Source organism: Gymnoscopelus braueri, assembly GCF_963280865.1.
Source record: "Gymnoscopelus braueri genome assembly, chromosome: 5".
Classification (NCBI taxonomy): Eukaryota; Metazoa; Chordata; class Actinopteri; order Myctophiformes; family Myctophidae; genus Gymnoscopelus; species Gymnoscopelus braueri.
Window position 1 is genome coordinate 8,447,590 of NC_137606.1, and position 21,087 is coordinate 8,468,676.

The 21,087-nt window shown below is 43.2% G+C and overlaps 1 protein-coding gene across 1 annotated transcript in view; it reads left to right on the forward strand.

The window, feature by feature from the left end:
- The window catches only part of elna (elastin a), a 115,854-nt gene that overhangs the window by 44,019 nt on the left and 50,748 nt on the right, over window positions 1–21,087 (forward strand). Inside the window, exons 6-14 of the mRNA XM_080428676.1 lie at window positions 10,483–10,737; window positions 11,731–11,835; window positions 12,715–12,759; window positions 15,581–15,661; window positions 16,276–16,359; window positions 16,496–16,543; window positions 16,707–16,769; window positions 17,770–17,820; window positions 19,403–19,480. Coding sequence (XP_080284802.1) covers window positions 10,483–10,737; window positions 11,731–11,835; window positions 12,715–12,759; window positions 15,581–15,661; window positions 16,276–16,359; window positions 16,496–16,543; window positions 16,707–16,769; window positions 17,770–17,820; window positions 19,403–19,480 — 810 coding nt within the window. The remainder of the gene's footprint in view (window positions 1–10,482; window positions 10,738–11,730; window positions 11,836–12,714; window positions 12,760–15,580; window positions 15,662–16,275; window positions 16,360–16,495; window positions 16,544–16,706; window positions 16,770–17,769; window positions 17,821–19,402; window positions 19,481–21,087) is intronic.

Sequence of the window (21,087 nt, forward strand, 5' to 3'; positions counted from 1 at the left end):
CTATAAGATCTGCTTCTCATAGCCGGGGGGCCAGGTGGCCCCGTGACTGACAACCCAGCGAAACCTGCGAGTGACAAGGAGCTGGGAGAGGTCACGGTGAGACAGAGCGATGGGAGGGTGAGGGTCAGAGCTCCGGGATGTCCAACTGTCTCACACAATGTTCTGGAATCAACCGGCGGTTGCTGCTTGCCCTTGTCGTCCAAGTCGTCCTGCGTTAAGCACATAAGAATGTGATCCAATCCGCTGACAGTACGAGCTACCACAAAGGAATAATCTGATACCGATAGAGATCGGGTTGTCACGACAGTGAAGGAGATAAAAACAAAAAGCTCTGGCCCTGTCCTGTGCAGCTTAACCCATTAAGACCGGGAACATCTTAGATGTTTTGCTATAACCATTATTTTATACTTTGGCTATTCAAAAATAGCAGACATACAAGCTCATAGCTTGGCACTCGTGCCACGCTATGAGCTTGTAGATCCACTTGTAGATGAGCTTGTAGATATTGTAGATAATTTTTGAAAAACATTTGTGCAAATCTTTGAATACAAATATTTTTTTGAAATACACATTTTAACTCAAATCCTTGCTTCTGGGGGTCCCTGGAACAACATATTTTCACGATTTAAAAATAAATTGCAGCTCTGCAAATCTGCTATTTTTGAATAGCCAAAGAAATCATAAAATGACACAGATGCGTTCCCGGTCTTAATGGATTAACATGTGGACCACAGTTGAAGTGAAGGAATCCTTCCTGCCAATCATGAGCGATAACACACATCCTCTGAGAACGGCAGATCTATCAAGCCGAGGCTACCTGTCAGGTTACAGAATAGACACTTCAGATTATTACTGGGAGGGATGGGAAGAAAGAAATCCATGCACTCTACAAGCTCACAACGTGGTCGCCTGGGAGACTCATCGTGAGCTTGTAGATCAGCATTCCATGCCAGTGCCATTTTGTCTTACGACAAAGTATGTAGGGCTCAAGTGTTTAATAAAATGTCCCTTCCTTTTTTCTCGAACTAATGGAACTGTGGCTGGCGTCATAGCTGGCAGGCCGTCCCAGCGTAACATTTCTCTATTCAGCACATACACTCCGTGTCCTGACAGTTCATAAGCCCCTGCGTGACTCAAGCCAAAGCCCCTCTGAGACTCATGTAATCTTCCGTGACCCTGTAACATCGCACTCTTGTCATTTTAGCGCGTTGACAGTTTTGCGAGTTGAGTTTCGATGCGGTGACAGATTTCCACAGTGTTAGCGCGCAAACCATTTTCCCTCCCCTGCGACCACCTCCCTATCCCCCCTCACTTCCAGGCCCCTTGGCTCTAGCTACATGTGTGTGTTATTAATCGACCTCCGTGATTAAAATCAGGGGTAAAAAACCTGAAGACAAAAACCCGAAGAAGATGTCGGAGAAACGGGTCCCAGAGATGATCTCCTCTCCTCTGGACATTCCGAGGCTCCTGCTTGGAGGTCTGCTTTCCTGCGCGTTCTGCCGGTGCTGGTGGAAACCTGCCATGGAATTCTTTGCTCTCTTAAATTAAACCCTTCACCAGTCCCAGCTGGTTTGCAAAGAAAAGAGAGTCAGACAGACATAGAGAGAGAGAGAGAGAGAGAGAGAGGGATGGGAGTGAAAGAAAAGGTGGAGAGGGAAATGCAGAGACTGTATCCATCTTTCCTTCCTCAAGTTTGACTCCCTAAATGTAAGTTGCTTTTAACACCTCGCGCCTGATTATTCCACGGACCCTCAGGGGTCCTTGAGGGTGTCCCAGGGGGTCTCCAGTTAAACTATTGATGGTTAGGAACCAAAGATTTTACAGTGTAGAGATTGGGGTCCCAGAGGAGAAAACATCATATAAAAATGGGGATTTCCATGGCCTCATGCTTATCAAGGTGGGGGTCCTTGGACTGGAAAAAGTTTGCAAATCACTGCTTTAGCCCCGAACAGGCCAGGAGGTGAACAGGAAGGGAAAAAAATGTCAAACGAAATAGAGCAGAAATCATTGATTTGTTCTGAAACGGGGCATTGCCTTGCCTAACCCCTGTAGAGAGCAAGCTCAAGATGTTCTAGTGATGAGATTGAAACCAGATCATCCCTGTTCACGCCAGCTCACACTGTACCCATCACTTGTGCGGGACTTTAACTTTGACAATGATGACAAGTGACTGAAAGCAACCGGCCCCACTTTTAGTCTGGCCCGGTATCACCCTGGTGTCACTCAGCGTTCATACCAACGCAACGGGCCTTGCAGTGGGCAAGGAAAACGGTGTGTTGGTCCAACTCTGCTCCATCGTTCTCGTGTTCAGTTCCTCTGAGAAGACTGCTCCTTTGTCATGGGGGTATAGAAACCAGATCCACATTTTGCGCTCGTGGCTAAAAAACTGACATCATTCTCACATGCCCAGCTACTAGAAAATTCATCAACTACAGTCGTTTTGCATCACTGAATTATTCACTCGAATTACATCATACGGGGGTTCGATGGGTGGTTTTGCTGCACCGTGTTCTTGGCCGGTGTTCGGTGACCCCCTCAGGTGTTCTTATTAATGCACGTCCATGCTGAGTGGAAAAAGGCCCACTGAACCATGCTGGCTTTTCTGTCACACTTTGTAGAAGTGGAGGGAAGATTATTATTATGAAGTAAAGCATCGGTTACCTTCCAGTTTCCGAAGGCTCTCGGTTTTCTCTCTCTCTCTCTCTCTCTCTCTCTCTCTCTCTCTCTCTCTCTCTCTCTCTCTCTCTCTGTCTCTCTCTCGTGTAGTTTGGGGTTTCCGTCCCTCCTGTCTTGTATTCAGAGTATGTGACCTTTTGCAACTTTTCCCTGTCCGACGTCCAAAGGCTTGTGTTTTGTTTTCAATTAAGGCTAATTTATTCTCCTTAGTACGATGGCGGCCGCCTGCCAAAAAGGGACAGATTTACAAGCTAACAACACGTCGCGATGCGACGTGTTGTTAGCTTGTAAATCAAGCGATTGCACCCCGCGAGATGAAGCATAAATTAAGTTTCATCTCCCGGTGGGTTTCTATTGTGGTTTGTAGGGCAAACGCGAGAAAACGTCCACTACTCCGGTATTCCGGAATTCCTCCAACATGTCGGCAATCAGCGGCCCCGGCCCATTGGTCTCGAAGCGCCGCGGGGAGCGGCGCCAGAGTGAAAAGCCACGATTCGCCCGTCAAGGTCAGAGTTTCCATGTGCAGCGCCGGTTCATGACAACAAACAACGACCGTCCGTCCAGCTAAGCTAACCTAATGTGTGAGTCAAGACAGGCCTGTTTGTGTGTGTGTGAGCTGACACACTGTAATAACAGCAGTAGGCTACTCCAACAAAGCCCTGCTTGTTTCAACTGACAGGCCCGGGGTTGAACACAACTTCAACAGAAAGAATACGCTCCCTGGCTGTCACAGATCCCCCGTTCTGCAATCAACAGAAGCAGAGGCCAAACCAGTGAAGGGACTATAGTAGACAATGTCAGTGTGTCCTCCTCTCTCTCCCTCTGAACCCAGAAACACCACTGGAGTTCCAGGAGAAGTACAGACATGACATCTGACCTCTTCACACATCTCTTCACTTTTCCTAATTTGCTTCCCCCCCCCCCCCTTTGTCGTGCATGATTTGTCTAGTGTGAAAAGAGGCCAATTAGCACCTGGCACCATTTCACACTTGGCAGATCCCCCCTGTCCGTGACAATGCCTGGACAATTCACTGATGTTTCACTGAAGTGCCAATGGCAGGGTCTCTGAAACTTTGGAATGTCACATCTGTACTGTAGACTGCACTTTTTAGGCGTTTTAATGGAGCCAGCCGCGTGTGGTGAGTGGTGACTGGAAGCTTAGACGACGATGACGACCAAACGGCAGTTAACTCTGTTCCCTTTTAAACGCGGTGTGTGTGTCTCTTGTCCAAGGCCAATAAGGCTTCGGTATAATCCGTCTGTCTCACTCACACACCCAGACTATGTGCTGGGTGTCTGCCACTCGTCCCCCTGTTCTCTCCTCTCAGAAAGCAGCAGGTGGCATTGGACTCGTGTGCATGTGTGTGTGCAGACTGAGCAGACAGACCTTGTCATGCACGTGTAAGCACAGGTGGGCCAGCGGTGATGGATGGCCAAGCTAAACGTCTCTGTAATACCACCTGTCTATACAGACACACACTGTCTTTCAGCCCTCTTCCAACTCACAGGCACATTATTGCACACACACACACACACACACACACTCACACACTCCATTGTTTTAACCTGTGCAGTATGTAGACTGATTTATACTTGGTGTCATGCGTCAAAAACAGTCAATCTATGACCTCACAACACGCTGTGTCGCGATGCACTGTGAGCTTGTAGATCAGCTATTCTCTGTGCACGATGCGGCGTGCAAAACCAAGTATGCAATAATCAGCTGTAAGGCTATCACAGGCTTACACACTGACAAGTGCACAAACGCGGGCACGCACGCACGCACGCACGCACACACACACACACACACACATACACACACTCACGGACATGCCTGTGTGTTCATCTCTCAAATAGCACGCTGCCAGAGATACATTCCAGCACTCCCTGTGCTGATCTTCAGTCTCCCTGGGGAGACGAGATGAGAGCACAACCTTCTCCAGTTTAGAAAGAAGAAGAAAAGACACATTTGGAGCTCCTTTTGGGTGTCTAACCTTTTAACAGTATTCATTTATCTCACGATTAATCGATCCTGGTCAATTTGTGCAGTGTGCATGCACACACACACACACACACACACACACACACACACACACACACACACACACACACACACACACACACACACACACACACACACACACACACCTGTGGAATGTAAAACACATTGATATCTCATAATGAATTGTGTCAATTCATGGAACAGTGGAGGGAGCATGGGGGGAGGGCTAGATCAATCTGATTTATTATACAAGTCATGGAGGTTGTTATTACTTCGGCGTCTGTCCGGGAATGGTTGAGCAATCAAGGAGAACCGGGAGTCAGTTGAACGGCCGGTTCAAGACGAGGGGAGACGGACAGATTATCAGCGAGGACGTTTAGCTTATGCGTCTGGTCTGTGTTCGTGAAGTGTTGCCTGCTGCACCGGCAGCGTTGCCAGATTTTGCGGGAGAAATAAGCAACCAGGTCTATGAAAACAAGCCCAAAAGAAGTGACTATAGGCCACATGAGCACACCTATATACATCGGCAATTTTCAAATCGCCGATCTACAAGCCCACAATGCGTTACGACGCGTTATGGGCTTGTAGATCTGCTATTTTCAAAAAAAGTCTGGAAACACAAATAATCTGGCACAAAATATTTTCAGATGGGGAGGGGTCCACAGACAAATACACAATAATTTGGGGCTCCTTGACATGTAAATGTTAGCGAACCACTGGTTTAAAACAACATTAGGAAGCAAGGCCAAATAAGCAATTACACTTTAGAAACAAGCCCAAAAAAACGCGACCCGCAACCACCAATATTAACAAGCAACTTTACAGAAAAACATGGCCAAAGTCGCTTACAATAAGCAGACATGGCAACACTGTGCACCGGCAGGTTTTGCCAAGGTCCTTTGCCCACATTTGTTTCGACTAGGTCATGAAACTCTGCACTTTAATTCCTCCCCCTTCCCTCCCCTCTCCTCTCATTCTCCCGGTGCATTCCTCCTTAGCATCAACGTCTCACACTGTGGACAGCTGGACCTTGTCCAGGCTCTCTCACTCGTCTCTCATCTCCAACCGCTCTTTCTTCATGCCTAGCCTCATTCATCTGCTTTCCCGTGCTCAGACGTTTTCACCACCAGGTTTTTTTTCTTCTTTTACAGTAAGCTTTGCCAGTGTTGATGAAAAGCAAGTTGTCTGGTGCTGGACTGGACTAGCTTTGGCTGATGATCTCCTGTGTTTTGGATTTTGACTTGCATGAGTAACACTGATTACTCCAACATGTTTTTTTGCTTTTAATTTAGGCTCCTTATTTAGGTCACAGCTTCTCCGAGGAACAGGTGCTTGTACATTTTGCAGAGCCTGAAAAGATAGCTGTGGATTGCAGGGCCTCGTCATCCTGTAAGCATGTATCCTCTGGATGTCCCCTCAGTTTAGCATGGAGGATAGGAGTACGGCTTTGGGGTTAGGATTGGGATTTGGTTTAAGGGAATGTAGGGCTACGGGAACATAGGTAGGTACGCTCCTGTATCCTCTCATAATAGTATCCTCTCCCTTAGTGAACTACAGTAGAAGTCCATTCACCCAATGAATTGAGAGACCAGACATTTTGTCTGAAGAAGCAACAGGTCTAATTTTCCTTTAAACAACGGACCAATCCTCTTGACTAGGCATTATGCTCAATGATTTCACATGCAGTGACGGTAATAAGCCTTTGGCTATACAGCACATGTTTCAGGATAGCTAAATGAAGGCACAAATTGAGTAAAATTAGATTCCTACTACTGTAGGAATATACCCTCAATGTCCTTTCATTGAGTTAGTGAACATGTTGTTCAGGTTGTACTATTGGAAGTCAAATGAGATACGTTTCAACTGTGTTCACACACAAGGAATGTGACTAGGTTCAAGGCCTGGAATTTCATGATTTGGGGGCACTTGTGCCCAGGGGCGGACTGGCCATTTGGCATACCGGGCATATGCCCGGTGGGCGGCCCACTGAAAAATATTTTTGCTCCCGTTTTAGGATTATTGCGGTCATTTCCGGGTCGCGCGGCCCAATTATTAGTTACGTTAATGTTTGGGCTGGGATGCTTTCCAGCAGTGGCGTAATTTACATAGGGTTGCTGGGTTACAGCAGTGAAACGTGCCCCCCAAGGACATAATTAATTTAAATACATTTAATGTTTCAATACATAATGTAACTATCAGTGGAAAAAGCTTCATGGGGCATCAAGCCCACTGTGGCCTCAGTGGCATATCTTCTTTTTCCTGAGGGGCCACGGCAATGTGGCCATGACCTTCATCATGGCCTCCACAAAGTTCCTACCGTGCTTGGTGCAGACACACACAAAAAATTTATACACAACGACATACAGTAAGAGGAAGAAGTATAAAATATAAGACCCTAAACCTAAAAAACGAATCAAATAGGAAGGTAAAGAATGCAGAGGGTCAGACCAAAGTGTGAGCCGTAAACAAGCAGCTGTGAACAGGATGTATGTGATGACATAATGCATGGATCATGTACTATTGCACTGGACATTTCTGACATGTAGAAATAAATATCGCACGGGTTATAAACTACTACTAGGTATAAGAGAGTTATTACACAGGATGGTTGGTTCTGGGGATTCTAAAGTAGCAGGTGGTTCACCTCTTGCACAGTCTTTCCTGCATCACTCTTTTTTTATCTCTGTCTGTCTTTTCCTTCTTTTCTTTTTTCAACAACCCTCCGTCCGTCCGTCCGTCCGTCCTCTGTACTTCTTGTCAGTAAGCAGAAACCCAAGCTGGGATATTACTTTATAGACATCGTCTCTGTCGGGTGGAAACCTCAAATGTCCCAAACTGCTACCTTTCAGGATTCAAATTCAAAAACAGCAAAAGTAGCAGATCTACAAGCTCGAAAAGCGTCGCTTCGTGCCACGTTTCCGGCTTGTAGATCTGCTATTTTTTATGCTTTTGTGTGACGCTGTAGTAGTGTGATCAAGTTGTTAATAAAACAACAAAAAGTTAGAATATGGAGATAAGAGGTTTCTGCAATGATATGTGTATCGTTACCATGTGGGACTGATGGGAAGGACGGGGGTTTCCTCCTTCTCCTTGTGGAGATGTTGATGAAGTGCCAATCTCTGATGCTACTGCAGCCATATAGATCAGATCAGCATGTGGTTCTTCTTGAATCACAGAGAGTGGAACTGCTCCCTCTAGTGTTCACAGCGTGGAACAGCCACCACACAACAGGATCCAATGGCTGGGATGTTTTTAATGCTAATGTATAGTATTTATTTATCGTGGTACGATGGTGTCGCTTATGTGTGGAGGAGGCAGGGAACAAAAGTTGTGGTATCTTAAATATACACTACAATTTAAACGGTGCCTATGTCTTACCATTATCTCTAATATGTGGTGCTGTTTATATGTTATGCCCTATATACTATCCACTTACGGAGTGGAAGTGAACTGTTATTAAAAAAAATGTGGAAAGGAAATCATATTTCCTTTCCTATGACATGCATGCATTTCTCAGCTGTAACGGCGGAATTGAATTGAGAGGGGCTTAATTCATGTTGGATCTGGATTGGATTTATTTGTGCGTTTTGGTTTAAATTATATACTTAGTACCTAGTATCGGAAGTTAATAAGACAAAGAGCACACATATGTTCTAACATCTGTCCTGTACTTAGAAAACCCTGGAAAGAGCCTGTGGCAAGGTGACAGGCACCATGAGATGTTTGTTCTCTGACTTCTCTGTAAAAGTGTGTAAAAGAAATAAGAATAAGAACTGTAAAAATTAGTACAAAGGTTAAGTAATGGAATTATATAAATCTATATATATATAAATCTGTACTGTATACATTACGTACATATCGTCTCTGTCGTGTGGAAACTGTTACTTCTCAGGATTCAAATTCAAAACCAAAAGTAGCAGATCCGCAAGCTCGAAAAGCTCTTTGTGCCACGTTTCGAGCTTGCGGATCTGCTACTTTTCATGCATTTGTGTGACGCTATAGTATGATCAAGTAGGGCATTAATTTACGAAAAAACTAAAAAAGTCAAAAAATGGAGATATGAGGTTTCTGGCTGCCCGACAGCAACGATATATGCATGTAACTCTATTTATGTAATTAGTGCAGGCAAATGGACTGGTTGCAGTCATGGTATTAAAGTGAACAATACAGGAGACAGTTTAGTGTGCTTGTGGCCTGTGGCTAGAAGCTGTCGCTGAGCCTGCTGGGTGAGCACCAGATGCTCCGGGTAGCGTGTGCCAGACAGTAACAGAGTGACTGGAGTTCTTGAGGTGGTGCATCATGGCTGGCAGGCAGCGCAGTAAGTCCTGTGTTGTTGCTGTTTTAGCCATGAGGCCTTGTGGTTGGCGGGCAGGCGGTGCACCTTCCGTACCAGTAATCAATCACTCACTACTGCTTCACAGTAGTTTGAACAGAGGACTTTGCTTCTTGCCTCATTACACACTCTGAGTCAGGTGTACAGTTAATTACCCCCGCTAAGGAGGTCATGTTTTCATTTCTCTGTTTGTCTTCCCGTCTGTCTGTGTCTCTGTCCATCTGTCCATCTGTCCGTCTGCCTGTCTGTCTGCCTGTCTGTCTGTCTGTCTGTCTGTCTGTCTGTCTGTCTGTCTGTTTGTCTGTCTGTCTGTCTGTCTGTCTGTCTGTCTGTCTGTCTGTCTGACTGTTTGCAGTATGTCTTGCGATAAATACACTTTTTTGTTACCACAGCGCTGTGACTTCTCTGGTGCGATATCCTCTTAGATTAACAACATTTATAAAGGAAATGGGTCGCACTCAGAGTGGTAAGAGTGAGTTTTCTCTTTTATTGTTTCTGACATGTCGAAAGAACAAACGTTTCGGCTATCCAGCCTTCGTCAGTGACACTGACGACACTGACCCATTTCCTTTATAAATGTTGCAGTATGTCTTGAGCATTTACTAAACTGCACAACACTGGGTAGAAAACATGTTCCTGGGCCATGAATAAACAGGGGCGGGGGGATAGTTTTGTCCTGGGCTCAGGAAAAAAAGATTAACTGGTTACACCGTTTTGCTGTCACTGAGTGTAGTAGGATAATGCATCATTCTATTGGTCAAAAGGTGACAAACCTTATAGACTGTTCAACTTCAAATACAACTTCATTGTCACATCACAAGTTTACAGTGTGTTGGTGAAATTATTTTTCCGAACATTTTGCAGTTTCGAAATAGTCATCATAGAAAAGAGAGAAAGAAACAAAGGAAACAAAGTCAGATATCAAGACACATTGTCAAATATGCAAGGTGCATGAACATTTAAAAATGTGGCTCTATAGGCTATAGGCTACTGTATATCACAGTCTCTTGTGCAAGAGAGAGACATCATTTAGCTGCATATAATAAACATGTAAGTGTGTACTTAGTGATAGATAGTGCCAGTGCCGCAGCAATGGAGTGTATTCATAGTCGTATATATATATATACTGTACATAAAGTATATCGTCTCTGTCGGGTGGAAACCTCATATGTCCAAAACTTTGAACAGGATTCAAATTCAAAAGCATAAAAAGTAGCAGATCTACAAGCTCAAAACGCGTCGCTTCGCGCTGCGTTTTGCGCTGCGTTTTGCGCTGCGGCGCTGCGTTTCGAGCTTGTAGATCTGCTACTTTTTATGCTTTTGTGTGATGCTGTAGCGTGATCAAGTAGGGCGTTCATTTACGATAAGAATACAAAATGTTAGAATATGGAACATGGTTTCTGCCCGACAGATATGTAATAAAGACTCTATCTCTCGTTTATTATGTCTCCCTCTTTCATTCTCCATCCAGGCTATGGGAATTTGGGAGCAGGTGGTCTCGGTGCTGGTGGATATGGGGCCGGTGGTCTAGGGGCCGGTGGATATGGGGCCGGTGGATATGGGGCCGGTGGACTCGGGGCAGGTGGACTCGGGACAGGTGGTCTAGGAGCTGGGAAAATTAAGCCTGGATACGGAGCCGGAGGTGGTTACGGAGCCGGAGGTGGTTACGGAGCCGGAGGTGGTTACGGAGCCGGAGCTGGAGCCGGAGCCGGAGCCGGAGCCGGAGGTTAGTGCCACCGACATACGTACGATGCAGGGTCTAGTTTACAGTGTGATGTCATCCAACCCTCCCAGAGACCAATCACTGTTTCCAACTACGGACAGAATTCACCAGACATTCACAATCTATCTTTTATATTATGTTTAATATCAGTTTTACCTTAACTTGCAGTTATTTTTCTTCCAGTCCCTGCAAATGAATGATAGTGCAGATACGTTTTTAGATGCTCAATGTGTCACAATGTGCCAGCTTGCTGTATGAAATGCAGGCTGGTTACTCAACGTCTATCAGCTAATATCTCCACCTACTGGAGTCTCTGGCTTGCAGCAGCCTTTAGCATAGGAGAAATGTGATCATCTATAATACGTTGCTCGGATTGGAATTTAAGGCTCCTCACTTCTTGTTTATACCTGCGTTAACATATTATCTTTTTGTATATGCGTAAATGTCTTTTGATATGTATTTACATTTGGCATTTACCTTTTGAAATGAATTCATTTAATTTCCACCACTAACCTTTGGTTGGGAGCGCCTTAAAAAGGGGGCAAACATTTTATGTTTGTCCGAAATTGGAAACATGAGAAAAGCCTGTAGCACTTCCCTAGCACTTGCCATAGCTTTGACGACCATGCAGGCTTATACAAAGGATCAAATGTAATTTAGATAGCATGTTATGTAGACAGATGCCAGGTTCATTTGTAGACCTGGCATACAGTTTGTATAGCTTCAATGTACAGATTTTCTTTTCTTTTATAAATATATTATACTGTTTAGACTGATGATAGGTTCATGGTTTACCAGGCTGTGATCCTAGTTTACTATCTCTATGCATTTGATGTATTACCTCGTGTTTACCTTGCTTACTGTAAATCGCTCTGGATTAAGAGTGTCTGCTAAATGCCTACATTGTAAATTATAAATTGTAAAAGCCTGGTCTCAGACCCATTAGAAACCTTTAGAAGCATTAGAGATACCAGTGCCTTCCCTCCTCTCATGAAGGTGCTTACAATCCATACCGAGGATATGGTGGAGGTGCTGGTGGCTTCTTCCCTGGAGCTGGAGCTGGAGTTGGGGCTGGAGCTGGACAGAAGCCTGCTAAATCAGGTATGTTACTGGTTCCCAAACGTTTTGGTTCGAGACCCAAAATATACATTTTATGTCTCCCTGGGACTCAAACTAGTGAAAATAGCTGATCTACAGTACAAGTTCACAAGGTGTCGCATCGAGACGTGTTGTGAACTTGTAGATCGACTATTTTCACAACTTTAAATCTATGGAATTTCGTAGATTTTTTTAAATGAAATTATATTGGAAAAGTTTCGATTTTTTTTGTTTAAAATGTTTATAATTTTTTGTGGAGGATCTTTTGAAATTTTTGATCTTTTGAAATTTAATTTTATGCAGGAACCGAAAACAAATATTATTTTTTTACTCTCGACCCCTAAAAATGGGTCCACGACCCACAAATGGATCCTGACCCATTGTTGTTAAACCAGTCCCATTGAGAAGATTGTGTCTTTAACAAGGCAGCTCTGGTCCCAGGAAGCAATAAGCACAGATTACAACATGAAATACAATACAAAACTAATCAAAAACACAAATTACTACATTTCCACAAACTCAAGTACAGTAAAGCAGCTGCAGACCTCAGTGTTTTAACATCTGAAGTAAACTTTAATGTCTTTCTGGGGCTGAGTCCAGGACCGTGGAGCATAGTAAACTATACCAGGCCATTCATTGTTAGGATTTCAAAACAGATTAAATTCAACTTTTGTGGTGGCAATTTTGTACTTGTATATTTTCTGTTATGGGGTAAACCGAAGATATTTGTTTTGTTTTCTAGCTTAAACGGTAATAATTTAGTTTGGGCTTGAGGTGCTGTTGACGCTAAATAAATTGATTCAAATAAGACCCGACATGTCATAATATAGGCAACATATGCATGTCCTGCTGCATATTACTAGTGATTTTTGCCTCCCTCAGGATATGGTTATGGTGTGCCAGGAGGTGGACTTCAGCCAGGTCTTGGTGAGTAATCAGCTTTATTGTCACATCACAGATTTACAGAGTAAAAAAGTGGGTGAAATTCGTTTTCATGCATACTGTAGTTCCAATCGTATCGTTATTTCCAGATAGAAGAAAGATAGAAGAAAGAAAGGGAAGAAGGAGAGGAGAGGGGGGCAAGGGGGGAAAGGAGATCAAACAAGAAAAAACTCAAAACAAATAACAAATTATCTACATACTGTATTTACACATGGTACCTGAAATAAGATATAAGGTGCATGAGCATAGCAGCAGATGTATACTGTGCATGATTATACTTATGGTCGTTAGTTAAGGTGCTAGAAAAAAAACACAAAAAGACATGGGATTCAGGTGGAAAATGTCAGCACGTGTTGGCCGCATAATCCACATAAGGTAGACTGACACTGGTATAAATAAAAAGTAGGTCCATGAGGAAGAGCAAAGAAAAAAAAGTCTAGTCACTACAAGTATGCAAATGTACTCCACAAATGAATGAAACAATACTCATAACGTCATATATGAGTGAAGACATGTTTGTGTTAGTGTACGCCGGGCCTCTGGTGGATATCGTTGCTGTCGGGCAGAAACCACTTATCTCCATATTTTTTTTTAATTCTTTTTGGTTTTGGACATACTGTACAGAATGAGGTTTCCACCCGACAGAGACGATATACTTACACTATGATGAATACCCGGGGATAATCTACAATATTGACTCCTAGGGTGCCCATTCCATATTTGCAATTCTTCTTAAGTACTGTATGTGTAGATGTATGTATATTTACTCTCAAATATTGCCCAAATATGGAGTTTTTACCCAATTATTCTATTATGTGGGTTAATTATTTTGACTGTGAGCAGGAGTAGCTGTGTGCTAAATCATTCATGGGGCCATGATGTTTGTTCTGTTCACTAAAGCTCACTGTCAGTATGTTGACAGGGTGGAACAGGGTGCTGAGTCTGACGCTAAGCCTTCTAAGCCATTTATAATGTACATCTGTATGGTTGGTTGAAGTTTATGAGGAGGCCAAGAATGAATGTCTCGCATCAATGTCGGCATGAAGAACAGCAGTTACTTGGCAAATAGATTCATATTTTCATCATGTACCTGCGAGCCTCGGGTAGCCTGAGTAATATCCATCAAAGGGCCATCAAAGCGTATACTAGAGTATGTGAACATGATTTATCTTAGATTAGGCGGGTTGATTAATCACAAAGTCCATCGTGGCAGCAACGTACGCAGCGTGGAAAAGAGCGTGACGTTGCACTTAAGTATGGCCTGGCAAATGGTGAGAATTCACTCTCCAAAATGAGACCATTCTTGTGCAATCTCAAAGCCTCTATCTTTTACTCTTTTCAAGATGTTCAAAAGAACAACCCATTCCATTGACGAACGAAAAACCCCACACAGATAAAGACATAGCACTCTCCATTCTATTGCCAAACATTCCCCCCCACACACACCCATCGACCAGCTCTCCCAGGCCACATATTTAAAGGCAGTGCGCAGTGTCTGTTTCAGCAAAAAGAATGGGACTTACGATAGAAAGTGAAGGTTAAACAAATTAATGAATGTGTTTCATCCGGCTGCCAAGCTCTCCTAGCGAGAGTGAGACTGACAGCCTATTTCCTGTGCGGTGGTTAGCCAAAGAAGTGAAGCATTTGATGAGGTTAAGGTTAATGCCATGTCTACTGGCCCTAGCTCCTCGTGTGATTAATAGTGGGCCACGTTGCTTTTGATCAGGGGGGGATGATGACAGGCCTGGCCTCGTACCGCTGGTCAGTCTGAGTGATCTGGCACTGCTCTGGCGAGTCAACACGGGCCATAACCTTTGTGTTGGTCTTTTACAGTGGCATAGAGCCCTCTAGTGGCGTGTGGATACTTCAGGTGTACTCGGTTGTACAGATGCCGTGCGTTATTATTGACAGTTAATTATTTCATGAGACTTGTGATTATTGGATAGCATTCTAGGCATGGGGAATGTGAGTGTGTACTGTATTTGTACACACATGACAGATATCTGAAAAAGACAATTTAAGGTCAACTCCATCAATCAATTAATCAATCAATCAATCAATCAATACATTTTATTTTTTGTTCCAAATCATACGTTATGATTATGATTGTGATTATGATTGAGATTATGATGATTATTATGATTACGACCTATGGTCAAGACTGATCAGGTCAGGTATTGATCTGTAGTGAGAGTTAATGTGAAAATCTGACATGACATTCTCGACCTCGCTCTCTCTGCGCTGGAAAATCACAGCCACCCTGCGTAAGACAACGCATTTTGAGTCAAGATTAAAGTTTTCCGTTCTTGCATCTTGCGTACAAGTACATTAGAGTACACTTCTTTTTGTTCCGGTTCCGCTGACATTGTAGCAACAATAATAATAAGCATAAACAATAAAAAACTTCACCCATTTTCAACCTATCTTCATATAATTGGTCCTCACTAATATTCATGATAAAAGGGTAAACATTTTTCCTACTCGGCCTGTGTCTCATAGGAGGACTGTGGACACTTTAGAAACCCACCCACCAGTGACATCATCGTTAGGCATATTTATTTTTTCAAACAAGAAACAAGACATTTTTTATTTAGATTTGTATTAACGCGAGAACAATGGCTTCCATTATAGCATGCTAACTTTCCAGGAATAGAATTTGCCTGGATTCCCCATCGATGAATATCACTGGCAGGCAGGTTTCTGAACTGTCCACAGCCCTCCTCTGAGACACAGAGTGAATAGACACAAATGGTGCCATATTACAATGAGCATTAGTGAGGAGCAATTGTCGGCAATTGTCATGCAGGTGTCGGCACCGGGGGTACGGTGCTGGGAGCAGGGGGTGGACCTGGTGGTGCAGGGACCGGAGCTGCACTACCTGCTGGAGGCAAGACACACACACACACACACACACACACACACACACACACACACACACACATTAAAGCTTCAATCCAGGATTTATTGCAATGAATATAGTTGCTGTCGGGCAGAAACCTCTTATCTCTTATATTCTAACTTTTTGTGTACAGGCTCGAAACGCGTGCGAAGCAAAGCGGTTTGAGCTTGTAGATGTGCTACTTTGCTATTTTTTTATTTTAATCCTGGAAAGTAACAGTTTTGGACATAGTGTATGAGTTTTCCCCCCTACAGAGACCGTATAATGTTATTGTGCCCAATCTGTATGGTAGAGGTAATACAATATAACCATTATATCTGCAGTGGTTGGAGGTGGTCTCCGTATTCTTCCATTGAGACATTTAGACCCTGGTGTCTGGTAGGACAACTACTGTACTGGTTGGCAATGTTAATAAAGTTTGAAGCAGACACCGGGTTGGACCCTCGATGCACCGCCATCTTTAACTGTAGTTAAGATTATCTTTACAATTACCTCTCTCTGTCGGGAGAGGGAGACAACAGACATAAAACTTACATATTGCTTTTAAAAACACATCATGCCAACTTGGGTGAGTTAAATAAATGACACTTCCTTGTTTCCAGTACCCGTCATTCCTCAGACCGGCGTTTTGGGTGGAGCTGCCGCGGCCGCCGCTGCTGCAAAGAAAGCTGCAAAAGGAGTCCCAGGTTTGTGTAGTGACTAAGAAATAATCAGACTGCAAAAGGAGTGCCAGGTTTGTGTAGTAACTAAGTAATAATCAGACTCTGAAGCACTATCACGTCACTGTAAACACAACTGTGTCCTCTACCTTGGTTCTTACAGGTGTAGGCCTTCCTGGACTCTATCAAGGTGGTGTAGTTCCAGGACAAGGTGTGTGTGTCATCCACTGTTCAGTTCAGTTCAGATCACATTGGTTTAAGTAACTGTTCAGTTCATATCACAGTCCATTGGTTTAAGTAACGGCTGCTTGTCAGTCTGTCTTGGTACTGTCAGTTGAACAGCAGCTGTGTGCGTTTCATGTTTTTCACTCCAGGGTTCGGTGGACGCGGGGTTCTTCCTGGGGTTGCCATCGGTAACGGCCTCAATCCTAAATCCTGTAAGTTCCATAAAGTGATTTAGGCTCATTTTGTCTTGGTATTTTGGTTCTATGTTTTGTTCTTTGTTTTAGTTTTTTCCTCACCTTTATTTTACCAGAAGTAGTCCCACTGAGATTCAAAGTCTTCTTTTACAAGGGAGTTCTGACCAAGACAGCAGCATGCACAAACAACATGAAAGTTAATATACAAAGAAACTTAAAAACAAATGTAAAAAATTAATAAAATTGGAGTACAAAGTGATTTAGCTACGTTCAGTAACAGGACGTGTGGTCATTCAGGGCTTTTGTAGTCCTTAACCCTGTTTTAAGATCCTCCATACCTGATCAGTTAGCCTAGTTAGTTTGACATGACTCTAGCTCAAGGTGACGATGTAAAAACATTAAGGTCACACTAAGGTCCTCAGGTGAGAACTCACCTTGTAACAAAGGACATTTGCTGTCCAAGCTCCTAAACTCTAGAATGCCCTTACCCGAGTCAATTTGGCAAGCTGACACTATCTTATCCTTTAAATCCCTTCTGAAAATGTTCATGTTCAGAAAAGCCTTCCTGTAAACCACTCTTTCTATGTTTTAGTATCTCCCTTTTTCTGATCTGTTGAATTTGACATTAGCTCTTCTTATACCTGTTTAATTTTATATGTTGAATTTTGTGTTAGTGTTTTTTACTAGCATCCTCTTATAATTCTGTGTTCCCTTTTTTGCATCACTTTTTCTTCATCATCAATATTATTAGTATTATTATTACATTAATATAAGCTGCAGTGGTCTGTTTGAAGCTTATACAATATGAGAATGTTGGTTGCAACTGTTATGGTTCTTTTGTTTGCACTGAAAGCTGTGATCTCATGATGTCGTGTGTGTGTGTGTGTGTGTGTGTGTGTGTGTGTGTGTGTGTGTGTGTGTGTGTGTGTGTGTGTGTGTGTGTGTGTGTGTGTGTGTGTGTGTGTGTGTGTGTGTGTGTGTGTGTGTGTGTGTGTGTGTGTGTGCGTGCGTTACACAGTACCAGGCGGGGGGCAGGGAGGACAGGGAGGACAGGGAGGACCAGGTGCAGGTAGGTGTATGGATGATTACTGTTGTATAAGAATACATATTGTTGCTGCCGGACACAAACCTCTTATCTCCATATTCTAACCTTTTGTGTTTTTTTCGTAAATTAAGCAGCGCAAAGGATTAAAATGTTGAATTTGAATCCTGAAAAGTATAACAGTTTTGGACATATGAGGTTTCCACCCGACAGAGACGATATAGATTATCACCTGGGCATTTTGTCATTGATCAAGGTTGGATGCCGATGAATGCCTGACATTTATTTTGTTTTATCACACACCCATAACTTTATTTGTGCAACACAAACAAACAATATACAACATTTTGGATGCATGTCATTATAGGCGTATATATACAAATATTTAAAGATAAAACAGGTCATGTCTCACCTAGACACAGGATCTGACACAAATTTTTGACCTGATGGTCAAGATTTAATTTATCCCCATAGCAAGCAGCTGAATTAGCTCAATGGTAAAAATGTCATCACTTGTGCAGGAAACCGGGTTCTAATCCGGGGTAGAAGAGGAAAGTTACATAGTGCAGCTTTAAGTGGTTAATTGAATAAATAGAATACTGTCATGGAGGAACTGCTCCTGCTGAACTGAATGGTGGACCCCCGCTAGGGGTGGGGAGGCAGCCAGTTGGTTGACAACACAGCAAGTCTTCCCCAGCAGCCATTCCTGGGAAAAGTAATATCGTGTTTTGTGAAACACCAAGAGGTTACTGTTTTACACTCTGTGTGTGTTTTGCACCTGGATAAACTCCAGTATCTCCTCAGCCATAAATTTGACCCGGCATCCAACAGGCCGACCTCTGCGTTACACAACCACTCTGTGAAGCAAACAAAGGTCGCTGTTTTCCACTACGTGTTTTTGGTTAATTTGAACCTGGATGAACTCTAGTGTCTCCTTTGGCTGTAAGTTGTCTTTACAAAAGCTCTGTGTTAGGCCGCTGAGTTTTGTCCGTGTCCGGTGAGTTCACCGGATTAAACATGAAGCGTGAAGTATTGACCGACGACAGTGACATCTCAAAATGGTGTTGCGTAATGAAAGAAAATTGCAGACGTCTTCATAAAATGTAGAGTAACCCTGATTGGTCGGGAAGATGCATGGGCCTACATCCACTTCCATGTTTATGTTTTGTGGCAACGCTGTCGTGTCGGCGAGTCGCAGTCAGTACGAATGCTCAAAACTCAGAACGTTGAGAGACACATAGTGCAACGTGTCAGTCGAGACTTGTCGCTGGCCTTTAAGCAGCGTGGTCGCTCGGGGTGACAGTTCAGTGATTTTATCACCCTGTCAACCATGGCACATAAAGGCTGCTGGGTACGTCATCATTAGTATTATTGTATTTTTTTTTGGCGGGCACATAACCACAACACGTCCGTATTCTGGGGCGAACATTCTGCAAAATAGCTGATCTACAAGCTCACAACGCGAGCTTGTAGATTGGCTATTTGGGGTAGGGGGAGGGGGGAGGGGGGAGAGAGCAGGTGCAGTATAGTATCAATGAAGTATATAGAGTTTTAAGTGGTTAACTGCAGGACTGAAATGCAGTGATTCCATGATGCATTTGTAATGCAGGAGGCCGTGGAGGATATGGTGGTTCAATGCAACCAGGAGTGTTTCATGGATATCCACTGAAATCACCTAAGCTACAAGGTACAGTATAAGAACCATCTCTAGTCAACCACAGTCCATTGTTTGTTTCCAGATACACGTAGATGCCGCATTGGCCCGCTGCTGTTTCTGTAGCGATGTGTACACAGCCACCATATCGGTCCAGGCAAGCCCTGCCCTTTAGTGCGTGTACAGTATGTCTATTGAGGAGGTCTATGCACAATTAAAAACATCATAACTCGCAGAATTTTCAACCGTGGTTCATGTCGGTTTGTTTGTTACACATGGCATACATGTAGTTATGATAGAGGATACGTTCGATTACAAATGTGGGTTTTCATACAGAAAAACGTAATATAACAGTTAACATACGTAACTGTAATAGTTATGAAACAAAAAAAGTTTTTGTCTCCTGATACTTTATATAATATACAAGGCATATTTACTACAGTGGATTTATGGCTAGTTGCCTGGACCAATATGGTGACAATATTGAATTTAGTTTCACCTGTTCACTGATGTTGAAGGTGACAGCTCTTTTCCCTGCAGTGCACACAGTGTCTTACCATCCTTATGGCTTCACCAATGGGCGATTCTTTGGGTATCTCCCTAAGGTTATGTATGGTGGGTTTATAAATGGACTCTTATCGCAAAGGAAGAGAGAGAGGTCTCTTTTTGGGGCTCCCAGCAGAAAGGACAAGCAGATTTGTCCATTTCATTTTCCTCATCCATTTCAGGATGGCCTCAAAATCAGAACAATGTCTCCATTGGGCTGCTTTGTAGAACATTTAGACAGTAGTTTGCTACTAAACCTTTGATTTCTACTTTTATGTAATAAGCTTCCCATGACACCTTCTCCCTTCATGGTGCCACATTTACCATTAGTAGTAGTAATAATAATAATAAATATAGCAATAATTATCAGGTTCACTCTCCTGGCTCGCTGGATGACCAGCGAAAACAGAATCTTCCATTTATTGATCAATACAGTATCATAGAAATACATGTGGTTCTCGCAGGGAAGAGTGCCATTGGATACTACATCCTTAAAAGAACATATCCTCAAGCTAACAACACATCGCAATACTAAGCGTTGTTCGCTTGAAGATCTCTTCTTTTCGGTGAGTGACACTATCGTGCGCTGGAGGATAAATTAAGCTTTGGTGCTCTTTTTGGCGTCCATAGCTGAGTGGATAGAGACTAGAGGGTGTCTGGTTATCAGAAGGTCACCTGATGGCCTCCCTGCCCACCAGGTACACGTATATGCGTTGAAGGGTCTCTGAGTAAGACAAATATTAAACCTCTAACAGCGCTTATCATGACCATCTGAGCAGCCATCAGCTGGGTGAAGCTGAAACTGAATTCTCCCTGCAGGGTTTATAAAGGCCTGCCTTCTTATACTGTAGCAAACATTTATGTTAATACTTCCAATATTCTCAGATAATCATGACTGTTTGATGTGTGGAACATCCAAACATACATAATAAACATAAAAGATTATTTGGATCTTTGCAAACTAAGAAAGGAAGAACACATTACATACTTTAGGAACCCCTATTTGTAACTATAGCTTTCAGGACGGGAACCCCTTTTGGGGTTCTTTTGTTGCTATGTACAGTATATAGCAACATACATTTGTTGTAATTTTT